Source organism: Macrobrachium rosenbergii, chromosome 54 (genome assembly GCF_040412425.1).
Source record: "Macrobrachium rosenbergii isolate ZJJX-2024 chromosome 54, ASM4041242v1, whole genome shotgun sequence".
Lineage (NCBI taxonomy): Eukaryota > Metazoa > Arthropoda > Malacostraca > Decapoda > Palaemonidae > Macrobrachium > Macrobrachium rosenbergii.
Window position 1 is genome coordinate 36,652,052 of NC_089794.1, and position 16,857 is coordinate 36,668,908.

Consider the following 16,857-nt stretch of genomic DNA (forward strand, 5'->3'; position numbering starts at 1 on the left):
ACTCTGGAATTACAACTTGACCTGTCAATGCATCCAGCTAGCACTGCCTTGGTCTGGATTCCAACATTCTTCAATGTTAAGGAGAGTAATAATTCTCTGGAGTTTGCACTCCTGTATCGACTTCAGCAGAGGGCTTTCTCAGTCAAGATCTACCATCAGCAAGCTGTGTTTACCAAAGCAACAGACTGTAATTTCAAACCTTCTAGATCGTCTGATGCAGTACCCCTACCCCTAACCTCACCTGAAGGTCATTTCACTCCCAAGACCACGTGCCACTGAACCCCTTTGCATACTCGTTCTCTTATTGTGGCATGGTCCTCCTCACCATGAGACATTGAAATTGCAGTCAAAGCATTCCTCTTCCTTGGACCCAGGGAGTAGAGAGAGGAGTATCTACTACTAGGGGCAGGGGCATTGTTTTTGGGGAGCTGAGACAAGAGTTGTTCTATGCCTAGAGGTAGTGGTAATGATTGTTCAGGGAATTACAAAGACACACTCACAGCATTACTCTGGAAAGTGCCCCAGGAATAAGTGGTGTCAGGGAGCTGTGCAATGATTTAAATGACACAGCGATGATTCCTCAAGCCCAACCAACTCTTTGGTGGACCAACAATCTTTGCCTCTGGCTGCAAGACCTTCAAACAGTGCCCTCTAGTAGACCATCAGACCTACCACCCCAAGAACCTTTCCTGGGGTTCCAACACACAAGACACACCATAGGGAGCAAGGTTTGATACTGCAAAGGACAAAGTTATTGTGATGATGATTTGGATGAGGAGAAAATCAAAGACATTCAGGGTCCATATGCCAAGGTTTCATTCTCAAAAGGGGCTTGATGCAGGTTTGCAAGATTTTAGATCTCAAAAAAGGAAGTCTTGGGTGGCCAAGTTGTGTCCTGAAGATGAAGACAGCACTTCTTCATGGAGCACTGATTAAATCCATTGCAGTCACCTTGAAGGACATCAAGCTTTGCATGGAAGGGAAATGGATGCATAGGGGTCATGATTGTCTCATGAAAGCCCCGAACTTATTTCTTATCAGTCAACACTTGTAAGAGGTTCTCATAGTTTCAGGATAGTTCTTCACAAGCACATAGCCCATCAGTCACCATAGATGACACTGCAAAGTATGTCCCTGCCTCTTCTCCTGGACTGGTGACAAACTCTCCAGCAGTAGTGGATCTTCATGAAAGGGCAGAAGTGGGTCTCATATCTCTACTGTACGAGAAGGCTGTCAAAGGGGTGGTCATGGTCTACTAAATGGTTCTCCTGTAAGGTGAGCCTCTATCCTACTGATACAGGATGTCTCACTTGTGTGGACAAATGTGCTTTCAAGGATATGTTTGGCCTCTTGTTTTAAAGGAACTTTTAGGAGCTGCAGGTCACTGATCCTTTGGACCTCTTTCTCTTCCTAGAGACACTAGTGAATGACTTGTTTGAGAAACCTGACATCACTGCCCACAAGGATAAATGTCATTTACCTGAGAAATCCTTCACCATAGTAGTAAAAAAAAATTTAAAGAGTTTGTTTCCCTAAGGAATACATACTCTGGTGGAGACTTGTCTCTAGAGACAATAGAGGAACTGGGCAGCTTCCATACTGGAAACATGGGTCAATGATATCTTTTGACAAAGATGGGCTCCTCTTTCTGGAAACAAGCACCTCCTTCTTCAGACAACTAGCTTTCCATCCTGTATCAATGACACAAAGTTTTGGGTCCTGCAGAGCAAAGTGAAGACAAGGATTCGGAAACAAGCAATCGAGGAAGTAGCTGATGACGCATCAGGTTTCTACTAATTAGCCATGATACCACCTCAAGAGTTAAGGGAAGCATCTTTTCAACCTTTTCCAACTATGTCACTCCTTGGGCCATCAAATTAAATTGAAAAAGGCCAGATTGGACACCCAACACACTGGCAATATATTTCAGCATGGTCTTTGATACAAGGAAGGAAGTCATACACCATTCTTACGATAATTCAGCAGTTCTGCAAATACACATGGTGGCCAGTCAAGACCTGGTACATACTAATGGATCACCTGGGAAAACTAGTACCTCCTGATCAGTTCATGAACAGATCACTTCAGCTTCGGTTCTCCAGATAAGTGGTCAGCTTCCAAATTGCCCAACACTGCCTAGTTCTGGTTTCACTAAAGGTACTCAAAAACCTACAGAGGTGGCAGAATATCAACCTCATGCAGGGCATTCCTCCAATTCCTTCAGCCCTGCAATTACTGATGTTCACAGATGCTTTGAACAAAAGTCGGGGCACTCATTTACTGGCTCTCCCAGCAACCCACAAACCTTAAGAGGAGAGAACAACCAATGTAATGTCAGACAATATCATGACTATCTCAAACCACAAACATCATAGACACTCACTCTAGCAGTAAAGATCTTTATATGGGCCAAGAAGCACTAAGATTCATTCCAGGTCTTACAACCTCATAGCCAACTCTCTAAGCAGAAAATCTGCAAATGCTTTGATCACTTTGATTAATGAATAATGAGGTTTGCAAAGCCCCATGAGGGGCTATAAACTTGAACACCAAAGCTACTGACTTATTACTTGGCTCAACTGGACCCAACTCCTTGGAGTATAGATGTGATGCAGAATTAAGTCAGCCTTGACTAAAATGGTCCTGACAACCATTGCAAGACCTCGCAGAACTCAAAAAACCAACCTATACCAAGGAAAGTTGGCACAGTTTGCCTAATAGTATGACAGCTGGAATTTTAATTCTGTCAGTATCACTGTTCCCATTACAGCAGCATTCTTAGTTTTTCTCTGTTTCAGGAGATTAAAGTTACGAGACTTGAGTGCTGACTATTTGATAAACTTGCTCAAAAATACTCGGAAATCAGCTCAACTGGATTCCATGAAATCGGTTCCATGGGGGTCTTATACACTCTCCTAGTTTAAACTTAACTTTGGAACTGCAGGGTCTCCTAAGACAATAGTAAAACAAAATAGGAAGCACCCACTTTGGACTGAACTATAAAGACTGTTTCTTCTGCTCTAAGCTTCAAGAAGAATCAGCAAGGCCCATGTCTTGTCAGGGAACAGGACTCATACTGAAACCTTGGCCCTATATTGGCTTTCATTTTTCACCAAATCTTGTGGCCTAAACTCAGTCTCTCCATAACATCCCTACCTTATCCAAAATCATACCTCACAAGAAGGCTCTCCTTGCTTTCCCCAGTGAGAATTTTTAAGTTCTATTTATGGAAAACTAAGAGCTCAGGTCCTATAGCTTCTAGACTTCCCATTTGTTACTCAAAAAACCTGTGTTTTCAATGAGTCCAAAATTCATAAGTAAGTCCAGCTTACTTATGGTGAGGGAAGGAATATCTCCATCTACATCCACTTTCATCTGCATGTGCCTGGCACACCAGAGATGTGGCCATCTAGGTAAATCATCTATGCATTTCTTGGAATTAAGTACTCTACTTCACCTTCTAAAAGACTAAATACAGACCAGGAAATTTTACTACAGGCTTTTTCATCTTGAAACTCTTCTTTACTGCTTGTGGTATGCTGCCCTGAAGAAATGCTAAAGCTATTTCTCTCTCAAGCAATATAATGGGGTTATGGTAGAAAAAAATTCTGTTTTCATAATGAAAAAGTTCTCATATAGACTCACTAATCACATACGAAGTCCCATCCTCCCATGCTTACTTACTCGCTTTTCTTTCTTTACACAAAAAGCCAAGGTGGAGGTAGCACCTGTGAGTTAGACAACATACTTGCAGTGAGAGTTTTCTATAATTTATTGATGATTATGACTTTTTAGGATCAGATGTGTATTATAAATACAAAGCCATCCATATCACCTTTTGAGGACTCACTTTTTAGTTTACAACTTCATTAAATATTCTACTAAGGAGTCCTCCTGGTCTTCAACAGCCAACTATTTTCTGTCAAGCCTCTAAACAATGGGACAATAACAGTAATATGTTAGCTGTAGTTCAATTCTGAAAGATTTTAAAGAGCTTCCAAAGGGTACAAAATCACTACTAAAATACTAGTTTCTGTTGCAATCTCTGAACTCAATCCTCCCAAGATCAACCAAAACAATTGTTAGCGTGTAGCAATTATACCATCAGAATGTTGTCAATCATTCAAGTTTTGATGTGAGAAGCAGTCAGTGAAAATAAGACCTTCCACTAACTAGTTATAGAACGACACTACACTGTTCGTTGAACCCTTGAATGTCAACTGATGGAAAAACTAAAACACATAATGCTTGAAAATATCAATCCATATTTCAAAATAGCTTGTCAATTTTATTTTCTTAATTCATTTCATGTAAACTACAGTAAATTGCTCATAAAACTATCATTTAATAACCCTTAGTGCAGTAAACCCCTAGAGCAAAACTGATAAACAAAAATGGTATATATATTATTTTGCTGATAAACAAAAATGGTATATAATGTATATTATTTTCCTCACAATTATCATGTCTACTGCATCATTGGTACTGGTATTGAACTTCTCTTAAAAGCTTTTAAGCTTATAACCCAAAGCCACAATTTTTATGAGGGGCAGGTACCACAAAATAACCATTTTATTTACTTTTTCAAGGATACTTATCTCTGAGACACACCACCACCTGGATCAGAAACAACAAGATGCTTACCAAGATTGTGACAATCAAACAAACCTCAACCTTAACTTGAGAGTAAAATGTGGGATTTTGCTTTCTGGAACTGGGTACAAGACTTGGAAAGATTCTAATCACCACATTTTACATCAGCACTCACTGCAAGCTGAAACCCACAAAATACAATCTCAACAACAGGACAGCCAGCATACCACAAAACGTTATCTATATTTTCTGACAAATATGAATATAGATGACAAAAGACAACCTGGACACATTTACATACTATTAACAACATGGCCAGACACACAAAGAGTATCGAACTGAATTTATGATGGTTTCATATTTTCTGATGTGGATCAGTAATTATTATTATTTTGTAGGGAATGAAATTGATGGCAAAAATTAAACAACTTGTATAGGAACCAATTCACACATTCTGCTTCTATCTCAACAAGAAATACCACAGATGGATCAAAACAAGATCAAAAATACTTACGTAAAATCAAGTCTATGATGTCTTACTCTTACATGAGTACACAGAGACAAAAGAAAGCATGACAAGGTTAAGATGTAAGTATATTGAGTAAGTATATTGACAATGTCTGTATAACTACTAACCATATTCAGCATTTTTAAAGCTAATTTAACTACTACTTCAAGCTGGAAACAAAGCAATGGGGAAGGGTTGGGAGGGTGCATGCTGCTTAAATGTTTCTGTAATAAAAACAACCGCCTTCATGTAAAGACAAAACAAATTTATGACAAAACAGAATTCCTCAACTCTCTGGATACAAATTGCAAGACAAAATGCTTAACGGAAAATGGATATTACATAGGGTGGAAAGAATAATCTGACAATGCAATTCTTTATCAGTCAGTCAATAATTAACTACAGAACACCACTGTAATACAAAAATGTAATTACGTATATATTCGATTTAAGTGACATGCTGTACCTACATAAAAATAAAGGGTTTATGTTAGGGAATTCCATGATACAACTTTATCTGCTAATTTTATAGTTTCTCCTTATGTGCAAAGTCCAAATTATTCTGCATTTTACTGTATACTCAGTGTTATTAATAAAGAATTTTATCAACATATTATGTCATACTTATGCAACTTCCTTTCTTTTGGAGATTTAAAACCATTCTTCAATTTTGAGTTTATATGTAGTTCTGTGTTCATATGACTGAAAAAAAAGTTTTCCTGACATGAGGCCATACATAACAGCAAGATGGAATGTCCAAATCAACTGACATCCAGTATCAACATACTATATCATTTTCTGAAAAAAGTAAGTATTTTCTGTAATGTATGCTCTGAAGTTTTCCCACAGAGCCTACTTATTTATAATATACAACCCAACATACCTATATTGTATATCCAAATTTTGTTTGTGATTTCAAACAACCTATTTTTGAGAAAAATTCTTTTTAAAGATAAGAAATAAAGCAAATGCCTCAGGTCTTCATCTTTTGCAGCTATTATCAACGATATTCCTTTAAGTTCTACACTGTCAGTCAAGATAATAGTTCTCCAAGTCAATAACAACTTCCCTAACTGGTTTACACACTCAATATAACATGCCAATTTGGGGAGAAAAAAAAGGAAAAATAAACAAAAAAAGGGATACTGGTGAAGATTAGTAGCTAAAAAAAATTATACAACTCATTTGGTCACTTGTGTACAGCAAAGGACTCACCCGGAATCCAACCCGTCCCTGCGGCGATTATGAAAGAAGGGAAAAAATCATGATATATAGCAGATGTATGTGATTATGTCATGTAACCTAATACAGTATATGGTTATAAAGAAACTACAATGTAAAATCTAGCATACTAAATAGTAAACATACTCATGCAAAACAATGTCACAATGATGTCCCTCTAATCCTCCCAATTCAAAAGACAGCAGGACATAGTTGTGACACCTAATATTTAAAAACATACTGCAATGTACAGGCTTCTACCACACCTGGAAGATCACATGGCAAATACACTAAGCCTCATAACAAAACAATATTGTGTGCACTAAATGATTCAAAAACAGAGCTTGAACTGGGTAGAATGTAGAGAGCACTGTACATACAATAAGTTTCTGTCTGACAAGTAAAAAATTCAGCCTTTGTATAGTGCAAAATGATGTCAATTTCTTCTGTTCAGTATAAAATAAATACATCCTGAAGAAGAAGGTAATTGGGTAACATGAAACCATTGTGTCATCTCTTGTCTTTGGTTTAGGCATTAACCAACACATTTATATGTGACTGAAACCATAAAAGGTGCAAATCTCGTAAAACTGAGCTCTTGAATGAATACTCTGGTGTAAAACAGTCTGGTAGTGCTGCCATCTGAGTAAATGCATGCAGCTCTAGAATGTCAAGTGAATCTTACAGAGCATAAGATATTGGTGACACAGCATTGAAAATGCATTCAAAGTTAAAAGTCAAGTGCTGTTGTGACCTCAGAAGAGTACGTGAATAACAGTTTATGGATTTTTTTCCAACTTATAGAGACAGCCTTGAAGAGATTATAGGTCTTGTTATAGTTTATGTTTTCTTGAGTAATAAATTTACTAAGAGAAATACTGTACAATATTTTAAAAATAATCATAATTTTCATATAAAGAGATAAACACATTACTGTACTTGTACACAAATTACAAAGAAAAAATTACCCCAATAAAGGCTGTCTCTACTTCTGACAAACTATATTGTGCATCAAAGATATTCAGTGATTAAATAAACTACTGGTGAGGTGCGTAACACTAATCCAGTTCAGTACTGCATTGCTAAAGCATCATTTCAATAGACATTACCAAAGACATAGCCTTTCATGAATACTTTACAGCATTTCGAAACTCTACAGTAATCAAATATTAAAATGGCTTGAATTGGGACTTCCTTACCAATAAGTATCAAGCCAAGTCAGTGAGGCATGTCTGGAAATGATAGCTTAAGCTAAACTTCTTACATCTCTACAATAAGAGCAATCAATTGCATTAACTACAAACAGTTTATTGCAGAAAATGGTCTGTAGAGCTGTGTGGTGTGGCTCCTTACCTGTAAATATTTGGCCAGAAATAAAAAAGAACTAATATTTACAGAATAACAAATGCATACACAGCATAATGAAAACTTGTTGATTTTCAAAGACAGTCCAGTATTAAATTGCATTAGTACCCACCGCTAATACAATCTGATATCAATTAACATCGCAGTATTGTAATGCCTAATTCATGACATTTTTCAGAAAAGAATTTCTCCACTTCAGAGCATTACCATCACTAATCAACAATTCAGTTCCTCGTACTGTCAGAAGTGTGTTGCAGCAAATACTAATCTCACCTATCTCATACCACATTGATGGTCTATCAGACCTTTCTTCACTTGTAACTTTTTTAAGGTACAATTCCCAACCAAAGAAGTTAAAGAAGTTACCTACGTAAAAAACACACATGGTGTAAGATTTTCAATGCTGAAATGCATTCGAAAGCAAATAAGAAGAAGGGGGAATTAAGAACCCTGTAGTGAGAGAGAGAGAGAGAGAGAGAGAGAGAGAGAGAGAGAGAGAGAGAGAGAGAGAGAGAGAGAGAGAGAGAGAGAGAGAGAGACTGGTATACAGTATGAAAATGTCTTAGTAAAGAGAGTTAAGATTTAATAATATGCACAAAAGGCTTGTTCTACTCTTACAAAAGACACAGAGGCAATGACAAGGAAAAATTACACATTTCTGAAAAGGTGTGACCTTGGGATGTTTATTATTATTATTATTATTATTATTATTCAAAACACGAACCCTATTCATATGGAACAAGCCCACAGGGGCCACTGACTTAAAATTCAGGATTCAAAACAATATGGTTTCATTAAAAAAAGTACAGGGATGTAAAGGGAAATACAGAAAGAACAGACTTCACTTGTTATAAAGGAAAAAAATTAAATTAATAAATAGATAAAAACTTAAGTAAATTATTAAAGTGCAAGGAGAATTGTATTGGAGTACAGTCAAACAGTGTGAGGAATAAAGGACCTCTGGAACTGTTATAGGTTCTCAGCTGCAGTATGGTGAGGTTAAGATCATATTATCAAAGAGAAATTGGTGGACAGCTGAGGTATCAAGAGGCTAGAAAAAGACTGAAATAGTTAGGACGTGATGAGAAGGGATAAGGAACAGATGGCCAGAAAAAAGTAGGTGGGTATGGCACTATACATGATTACTGAATGTACAGTCAGGTACGCTTGACATTATGGCATACAGATGAACATTTTTACTTAGTGCTGCATGCTGGTAATCAAAGAGATATTCCAGTTGGCCAAGTGAGGTACAAACATAGAGAGCATATTTTTGTAAAGTATAAATTCATTACACCTAAACTTTACTAAGTCTGAAAAGGCTTTAAGCAGCTCTGTGAAGATGAAATAGCAACACCCATGGAAGACGATGAAGGGATTTCAGACACTAATTAAAACTTTACAACAAATCTGAGAAGTAAACTGTTTACATGACTAGACTGAACTAATAACCACTTGGATAATGTAGGAACAAAAATTCTCAAAACCCTGTTATGCCTGGCCAGCTGCATGCACAAGAGCCAGTGCCTGCACTCAGAAACAAAACTTACTGCTATGGCTTCTACCCTCTAATAGCAAACACCATACAACTGCAATGTTGCTTTATGCATAAAGAGACCCAAAAACAAGTGAAAATCAGCCCCCTTTACACCATGACTTGAATGTGCGAGTACGAAACCTTTACCACTGCAACAAAAACCAGTGGCTACCTTAAATTCCATCTTTGTATATGAGCCGACTACAGGAAGAATTGAAAGAATTGAAAGTGAGATGGTGAAACCAAGAGAGCAGTGCAAATTTTCTCAATTTCAAGGAAACAGTCAGCTGGGATCCTGTGGATACCAAGTCTTAAAAACCCAAAACCACTAGATGAGAACTGTGAGATAGGAACAACAGAAGAGTGGAGATTAACGGAAGAGAAAACACATGAAAGACAGAAGTGACAGCATTTCAAAGTGACATTTGCACTGCATAAAACTAGAGGCATTGTTGATGATGAGCAAGGTTTAGCACAAAGCAAAGTATATTTAAATGTACTGTACGATCAAACCAATAAAAGAAAGCAGACCTACAATGAAACCAAGCTGAAATACACGAAACCAACAGTGTAATAAACCATGGGAGGTTACTGTGTTTCAATTGTCACACAAATCCAATGATCAGCCCAATTATTTGTTACATGGACCCACACCTGGTTTTTCCCTCTTTATCTCTAGTAGAAAAAGAAGGGTAAAACAGACTAATTCACTTAAAGCATTGTAAGAAAAGGGTAATAAGTATTTATGTTTTCACAGAAAGTTTATGCTGATAAGGTTAAAACTGCATCTTAAAAAGAGGGAGATTGAGTGTCTTTAATGGGCGAATTTGCTATCAGGATCCTGATTCATGGAGTCAAAAGCCACGTTTACTAACAAAACTTGGACAAAATGATGTCCAGTAAATGTCAGACAAGTCTTCAAAGTAATACCGATAAAATATTCATCAAAACTTTTTCACATGAAACAGGCTATCCACAAGGAGTTAACGCCTATGATATACCTTGTACAATGCAATGTGGGCACTGTTCAAGTCAGATAAAACTACTTTACAACAAGCTAGACAGTCAAGTGGCCTCACTGACACAAACCTTAAAACAAAAAAGAAACAAGATTCTACACTCTAACAAAATACAATTTTTTTTCTTCATAATGAGATTAAGCCATAATGCTAAACACTGGAACATATCTCAGTTATTCAGCGCCTTTTCATTTAAAGTTTCCTTGAGGCATCCAGGAACTTGTAAGGCTTTTTCTTTATCGGAGAAGAAATATAACCAATAAATTTGCAAAAAATATATTTATAAGAAGTTCAAAATTTAGGCAGTTCATGAGGTTATCTACAGTATATCTACACTGTCATTTAAAATTTCTGAAATATTCTTTCCATTTACATGGTATTTCCCCCTTAAAATAATGAAGTACTGTACTACAGATTTAAAGAGGCTAAGACCCTACGAAAACAAGGCGGAAAGAGTATTTGTTTCCACCCTTAGTACTGTATGGATACTGCATTATTATGTATTCCTAATTACATCTGTTTTTGTAGCAGCATTGTTCTAAACTGAAATTCTCAAAAAGAAAACGAGTGACTGAAAGGCAACAGCCAGAGGAGGAGACATTTTGTGAAGGCAGCTCTCTTAATGTTTATGAAGTGAAAGATAATGCAAGTCTAGAAATCAACATGTACAATGCAAGTTTATAGAAAGGTGCTTAACGGAAAGAATGAAAGATAAAGCAAGTTCAGCAATTAAAGTGTACAACGCAAGTTTATAGAAAAGTGCTTAATGGAAAGAGTAAAAGATAATGCAAGTTCAGAAATTAACATGTACAATGCAAGTTTATATAAAAGTGCTTAATGGAAAGAGTGAAAGACAATGGAAGTTCAGAAATTAATGTATACAATGCAAGTTTATTGAAGAGTGCTTAAATGGAAAGAGCGAAAGATAATGCAAGTTCAGAAATTAACATGTATAATGCAAGTTTATAGAAAAGTCCTTAATGGCTTGAGTGAGTTTATTATTAAAAGGCCACAACACTTGAGACTTCAAATTGGTGGCTGGATCTAAATTCCACCAAAATGGAGAATAATTTTATCTTGAATCTCTTTGAGACAATCATCAATAAGGTCTGAAAGAGTACAGTACCTTTTTGAGTAGCCAGGGGCAATCAAACTTCTTTCACAGTGAATCCAAGTTCTTTCGTCTTGGAATGCAGTACATGTACAAAGTCAGTTCATGTGCTGTAGATGTGTGCAGAACATCTGTGTACCTGATCATATCAAATAGTGTACACTTGCAACAATGCAAGACACACACACACACATTGTTCATTTTCACTGCATCAAACAGATTCTATTTTTATCTCATTACCAGACACCTTAACACCGTGGTTGCTTTTTCTGATATCCAATATGGATGTACAATATTCCAAATGTATCCTAACCACAGTTATGTACCAGTGAGTACAGTGTCCCCCATATACCCAACGCAATAGTGTAGCTGTAAGTACAGTGTCCCATAAATGCTCCACTACACCTAAATTCCTTGATATTCTCTGCAAAGTTTGAAGTTAATCACAAACTGAAGGCTGTAACAACAATCTTTGTTATAAAAGACATTAAACTACAAAGGGTCCATATATTTTTTCAAGTATCTATCCGTCGGCACTTTTATAAAATGAGAAAACATCCTAAAACATTTCCAATCACCATCAAGAAAACAATACAAACTGGTAATTTATCAAGTATGCTACTGACCCCAGAGACACTGTCTAACAAAGGGGCAATGTTTTAAATACAAACAATATTACAAATATCTCTGGAGAGGAAGCTCTTATAAACAAACAAGGGAAATACTGTACAATACCTATAGATGACTAATTCTACTATAGAAGCATGTGATTCCCCTAATTAGTTTCAAAAACTCAAAATTTAATGTATCAAAATCCCAGAGTCATCAAAATTTATTTATGAATCACGGGTGGGTATTTCCTACAAAAAATACCAGGAAATTGGAAACATTCTCAAAACAGTATTATGCATAGTTATGGTATGCTTTTAACACTGCGCTATTGGTCTGAAAGGCATGCAGTTTGTACACTAGTCAAAAAAAATTCTGACTGTGAAATGTAACTTTCATAGATCTGTAAAACTACAAACAAATCAGTATGCATGAGTAATAATCATATAAAAGCCGTGGAGGAATACCAAAATAAAATGTCTAAAATACCTTAAACTGCACTAGAATGAAGACCATGAATGCACAAGAAACATATGCTTAAATGTCAAAAAATGGCCAAATGACATTTCTAAAACAGCAATAACTGACTACTTAGTGCTACTGTACTTAAGAAAAACTGTAAAATTTTAGACTTACCAAACCCAAGTGAGGCATAGCACTATAATAATTAGTAATAAAAAAGGCAAACATTCATAAGTAAAAAATGACAAAAACTGGCAGAGATTCATAAATGTACTTACATTCCATCTACATTAGCTAGCTTTAAAAGGCATCTAGTCCCTGCTAAAATCCTGTTTGAAAAAACCTACAAAAACAGCTGCATTGCACAATTAAAAAAATCATATATTCAGAAAAATTAGCCATCACTCCTCAACTGGAAGTATGGAGAGAATCTTCACAAAATACATGTGACAAAAATCTTTGCAAACAAAAAATTATGCAATATCTTTTGAGGATTAAAGGGGAACCTACACAAAAATTAAATATTTAGTCTAAAGCCAAGAGGCTATAGCAGTCCAGAAGCCTAACCTCTCTAAGGAAACCTGCTTGGCATTATTTATTCCAAGATGACACTAACATTACTACAGCTTTATCTGCAATGCTTTTTCTAAAACAAAAAATTATGTACAGAACCTCATGGTAGTTGGGTTCAAACATTTTCATGAGCGTTACCATGAAATTTCACATGCAAAACAAATCATGCAAATCTAAATCTTTGGGAACTACAAGGTTATGTAAACTATTTTGAAAAGGATTTCTGAAGATAAATTTTTAAATAATTTATTATAAACATTAATTTATTTATCAGAGATAAACTAATACATTCAGTGCATTTATGCAACAAAAAGTCTCTAATTGCTTCTTATTCTTTTTTTGATACAACCCAACAACATCATTTTATCTACACCATACTAGAGTTGTGGTTTAGATTCATTTGCAATCAATCATGTCATCTCCAAAGACCAAAGAAGAATGTGGAAATCGCCCATGAAATTCTAAACTGCAAAGTCATGACTATCGGAAAACCACTAGGCATTTACAACAAATTATACAGCATTACCTACATAACTAGATATTAGGTTCTACTCAGCAATGTATTGAACAATATTTCACCCAGAGCCTACATTTCATATCTAAAAATAATAGACCTTAGTGCTGTACTACATTAGTACCATATTACCTGAGCCATCTGACAACTGAAGGTACATCTTGTTGAAATTATTTTAAGAATTCTATCACTACAAAGGGCATAACCTATATGCATTTGGATATTGTAAAAAAAATTAATGTATTATATCACATCTGAAAAAGTTAAAATCTCACTGTAAATTGATGCAGACCTGAAATAAAGGGAAACATCATGAAGTAAGCCTATATTATGAACAACTTTTCACTTCAACATTGACCATTAGAGGTATCCTGCTAAAGCTTTAACAGATTAAAAAATTAGCCATTTAGGACAATTTTACTGGGTATTATCTGACAGAAATGCCAAGCATTTTTTTCTATAATACCAACTCATAAAAATTACCCACTCATACCAGAAAGCTTATATATCATATTCCAAGAATATAACATGGATGTTATACCATTCATGTTAGGAACACAATATTTTAAACTATTAAAATACAATGTAGTCACAAAAAATATTTTATGTAACCTGGAAACCAATGAACAGCAAGCACATTAACAATACAAAAGATAAACTACCTATCTTGTTATCTTTCATCCCATAATAAATATTTTAAAGAATTCTGAGGAGAGTCTAACATATAAAAGTCCTATCTTAAGTACTAAATTAGTCTTTGGCCCAACAGTCAAATACAGTACCTCAATCTAGAGCACAGTCTTTATTTGAAAAAAAAATAAATAAATAAATACATAAATAAATAACCTATGATTTGAAAAAAGGTGATTAGCCTAGGCTACCCCTGAACCAAATGCTCGACCGGCCTTTTAGAAACATTGGAAGAATCTGCGAAAACTGAAGCTGGACAAAATATATCCAGCTTACAGATAACCCCAAAGATATTGCCTCCCACACCAGTGCATGATTAGTTCCACTAAGCTAATAGATACAGAGCATCAAGCATCCTGACCCTAAAATGTTCTCCATAACAACAATACAAAATTTATATTGTGTATATAGGCTATATATCTTAATTCCATTCCATTAGAAAAAAAAAATTATCTGAATCTTGTGGATAAAATATACTTTTTTTTATACACAAACACAGTCTTTACTGTGCATTCTTACAAAACATTGTACAGTATCTGTGAATATATCTTTCCTTTAGAAATCTCATTCTGATATAAATTACAGTAAATATATATACAGAATGGAACATAAAATTAGAACTACAAAACATTTGAGCTTCCAAAATCTTATTAGTTAAGCCTGTTCAAAATGCTTACTGCTTAGTCTTTCCTCTTTAAGGAGGCTAGCATAGTCCATAACACCTGCATTACAACACTCTTTGTAAGTCTCTTCTTGGAGAGGTAGCCAAGGAATGGACATATTACTCATCTGCCATCTTTCACAAGTCGGAAATGACTACAATATGCTGGAGTTATTAATATTTCAACTTTAATTTTCTAACCAAGTTTGATTCACGGGAATGGAGTCCAACAAAACAGTTAATGCAACCTATGCTTTAAATGAATGGATTATGATTTAAAAATCAAAAACATGATTATTAAAGCTTTAAGAGGAATAAAATTATTATGGGCCATAGCAAGATAAAATAGCCCACTGACTGATATACTTGGGATAGCTACAATGACCGGCAGTTTATTACAAATATATTAAAAACCCTGCAACGGCTCTGAAGAGTTTAAGATTGTCTTATTCCGAGAATAGGATTAACCTACAGATTGGTCTAGATAGGTCCAGACCAGGCAATGGAGTCAAGGCGTAGCCCGGCAAACTTCCTTAGAAAATACAGGCTAAAAGCTATACGGGTAAATAAAGTGCAATTAGATTTTCAAAATGCGCTCACCAGGCCTACTAATACAGTTTTATAATTTAATAACAATTTCCGAGTGGAAAATAAGCCTATCCGGAAGCATACGGACAACAGCGCTGGATTATGCTTTTCTTACGAAGGTTTCTTTGACACTTTCGTCCTGCAATTTAAGAATAAATAAATGACAAGGAAAAGATTATATTAAATGGAAAGATGCGTGAGGAGGAGAACCCGAGGGAAACCCAATGGATCTGGCATAACGTCGAAAACCGCTCGATTCTCTGCAGCGAGACAAAAAGTCCCCCCGTCCCGTAACTCAGCTGCTGCTGTCCCGTGGCCAAGCCCTAATGTAAATATTTCTCCATTTCACGCCATTACTTTAGCATATACCATCCTCGAGCATATTCCAAGCAATGGCCACGAACATAAAGAAGCGACGGGAAGCCCTAGATACGGAAAATGGAGTGAAACCGACGAGAAATAGCGTCCGAAACGAAGCACTACTGCTGAGGAATCGATGCGTCGTGGTGCGCCATCAATGCCCTACCCAAGAGGAGGAGGGGGAGGTCCCCCTCCCCCAGACGTCATGTCGTCTTGGCCTTAAAAAAATAAAGCGGGGACAAAAATACAGTTAGAATACATTCGAAAATACAACAACACCAACCTCGACATATCCGGCGGCGTACGTAGATGCCAGTATGGCACAATTAACGAACGTTATTAGTAATAGTCTCATTTTCGGCCTCTGCCTGCGGGGGGCACTCACACACCCTCTCACCTAAGAGACAGTATATGCACTGACTGACTGCTGAAAACTGTTCCCACGGTAACACTGGAACTTGTTTATCCGCAGCGCTGCTCTCGTCCCGCTGCGCCTCGAAATATCGTATTCGGCTCAGCATGGCGGCGAGTTTAAATGGCCCCAAGGGGGACCAAGGCATTTAACTCCCACTGTGGTCTACCTGGATTCTACTGCAAACTTAGAATACACTTAAAACAACGCGGAAGAAACAATTATATCGTAATCGAGAAAAACGGTCCCTAGGTTTTCCAGCATTTATATGTTTTATCCATTTTTTCACCTACAACGAAAATAAACAAACTACCAATATAATCTTGAAAATGATATAGCACGCTATATCATTTTAGTATCTAAAAATAAATTACAGATCAATATTAGGGAAAAACAATATATAATATCGAATAGCTAAACGACGACAAATTGCACTTGTAAGGTCTCATATCTTTCGTAGATACAAGGATTGATCATTTCATTTTAGCGGTTGATTACTTTTTTCGATATTACTCATATCTTATCAGATATATCTTTTTAGCTTTCTTATCCCCCTTTTAAATATTTCAGTAGAATTCATTCGTAAAATAATATCTTTATCCTATTAAACATGTGACTGTGTTGGTTACTATTA

At 36.1% G+C, this 16,857-nt stretch overlaps 1 protein-coding gene across 4 annotated transcripts in view; it reads right to left on the reverse strand.

Moving 5' to 3' along the window:
• Appl (amyloid-beta-like protein) overlaps window positions 1-16,564 on the reverse strand; it is a 76,434-nt gene extending 59,870 nt beyond the window's left edge. The window contains exons 1-2 of one of the 4 annotated variants that reach the window (XM_067097958.1): window positions 16,095-16,240; window positions 6,317-6,334 (exon numbers count right to left, since the gene is read on the reverse strand). In XM_067097958.1, the coding sequence (XP_066954059.1) occupies window positions 6,317-6,334; window positions 16,095-16,166 (90 nt within the window). In that variant the 5' untranslated portion in view covers window positions 16,167-16,240. Of the gene's footprint in view, window positions 1-6,316; window positions 6,335-16,094 lie in introns of all 4 variants that reach the window. The other 3 variants (XM_067097957.1, XM_067097959.1, XM_067097960.1) reach the window with 3 other exon arrangements.
• Window positions 16,565-16,857: the final 293 nt, after the last annotated feature.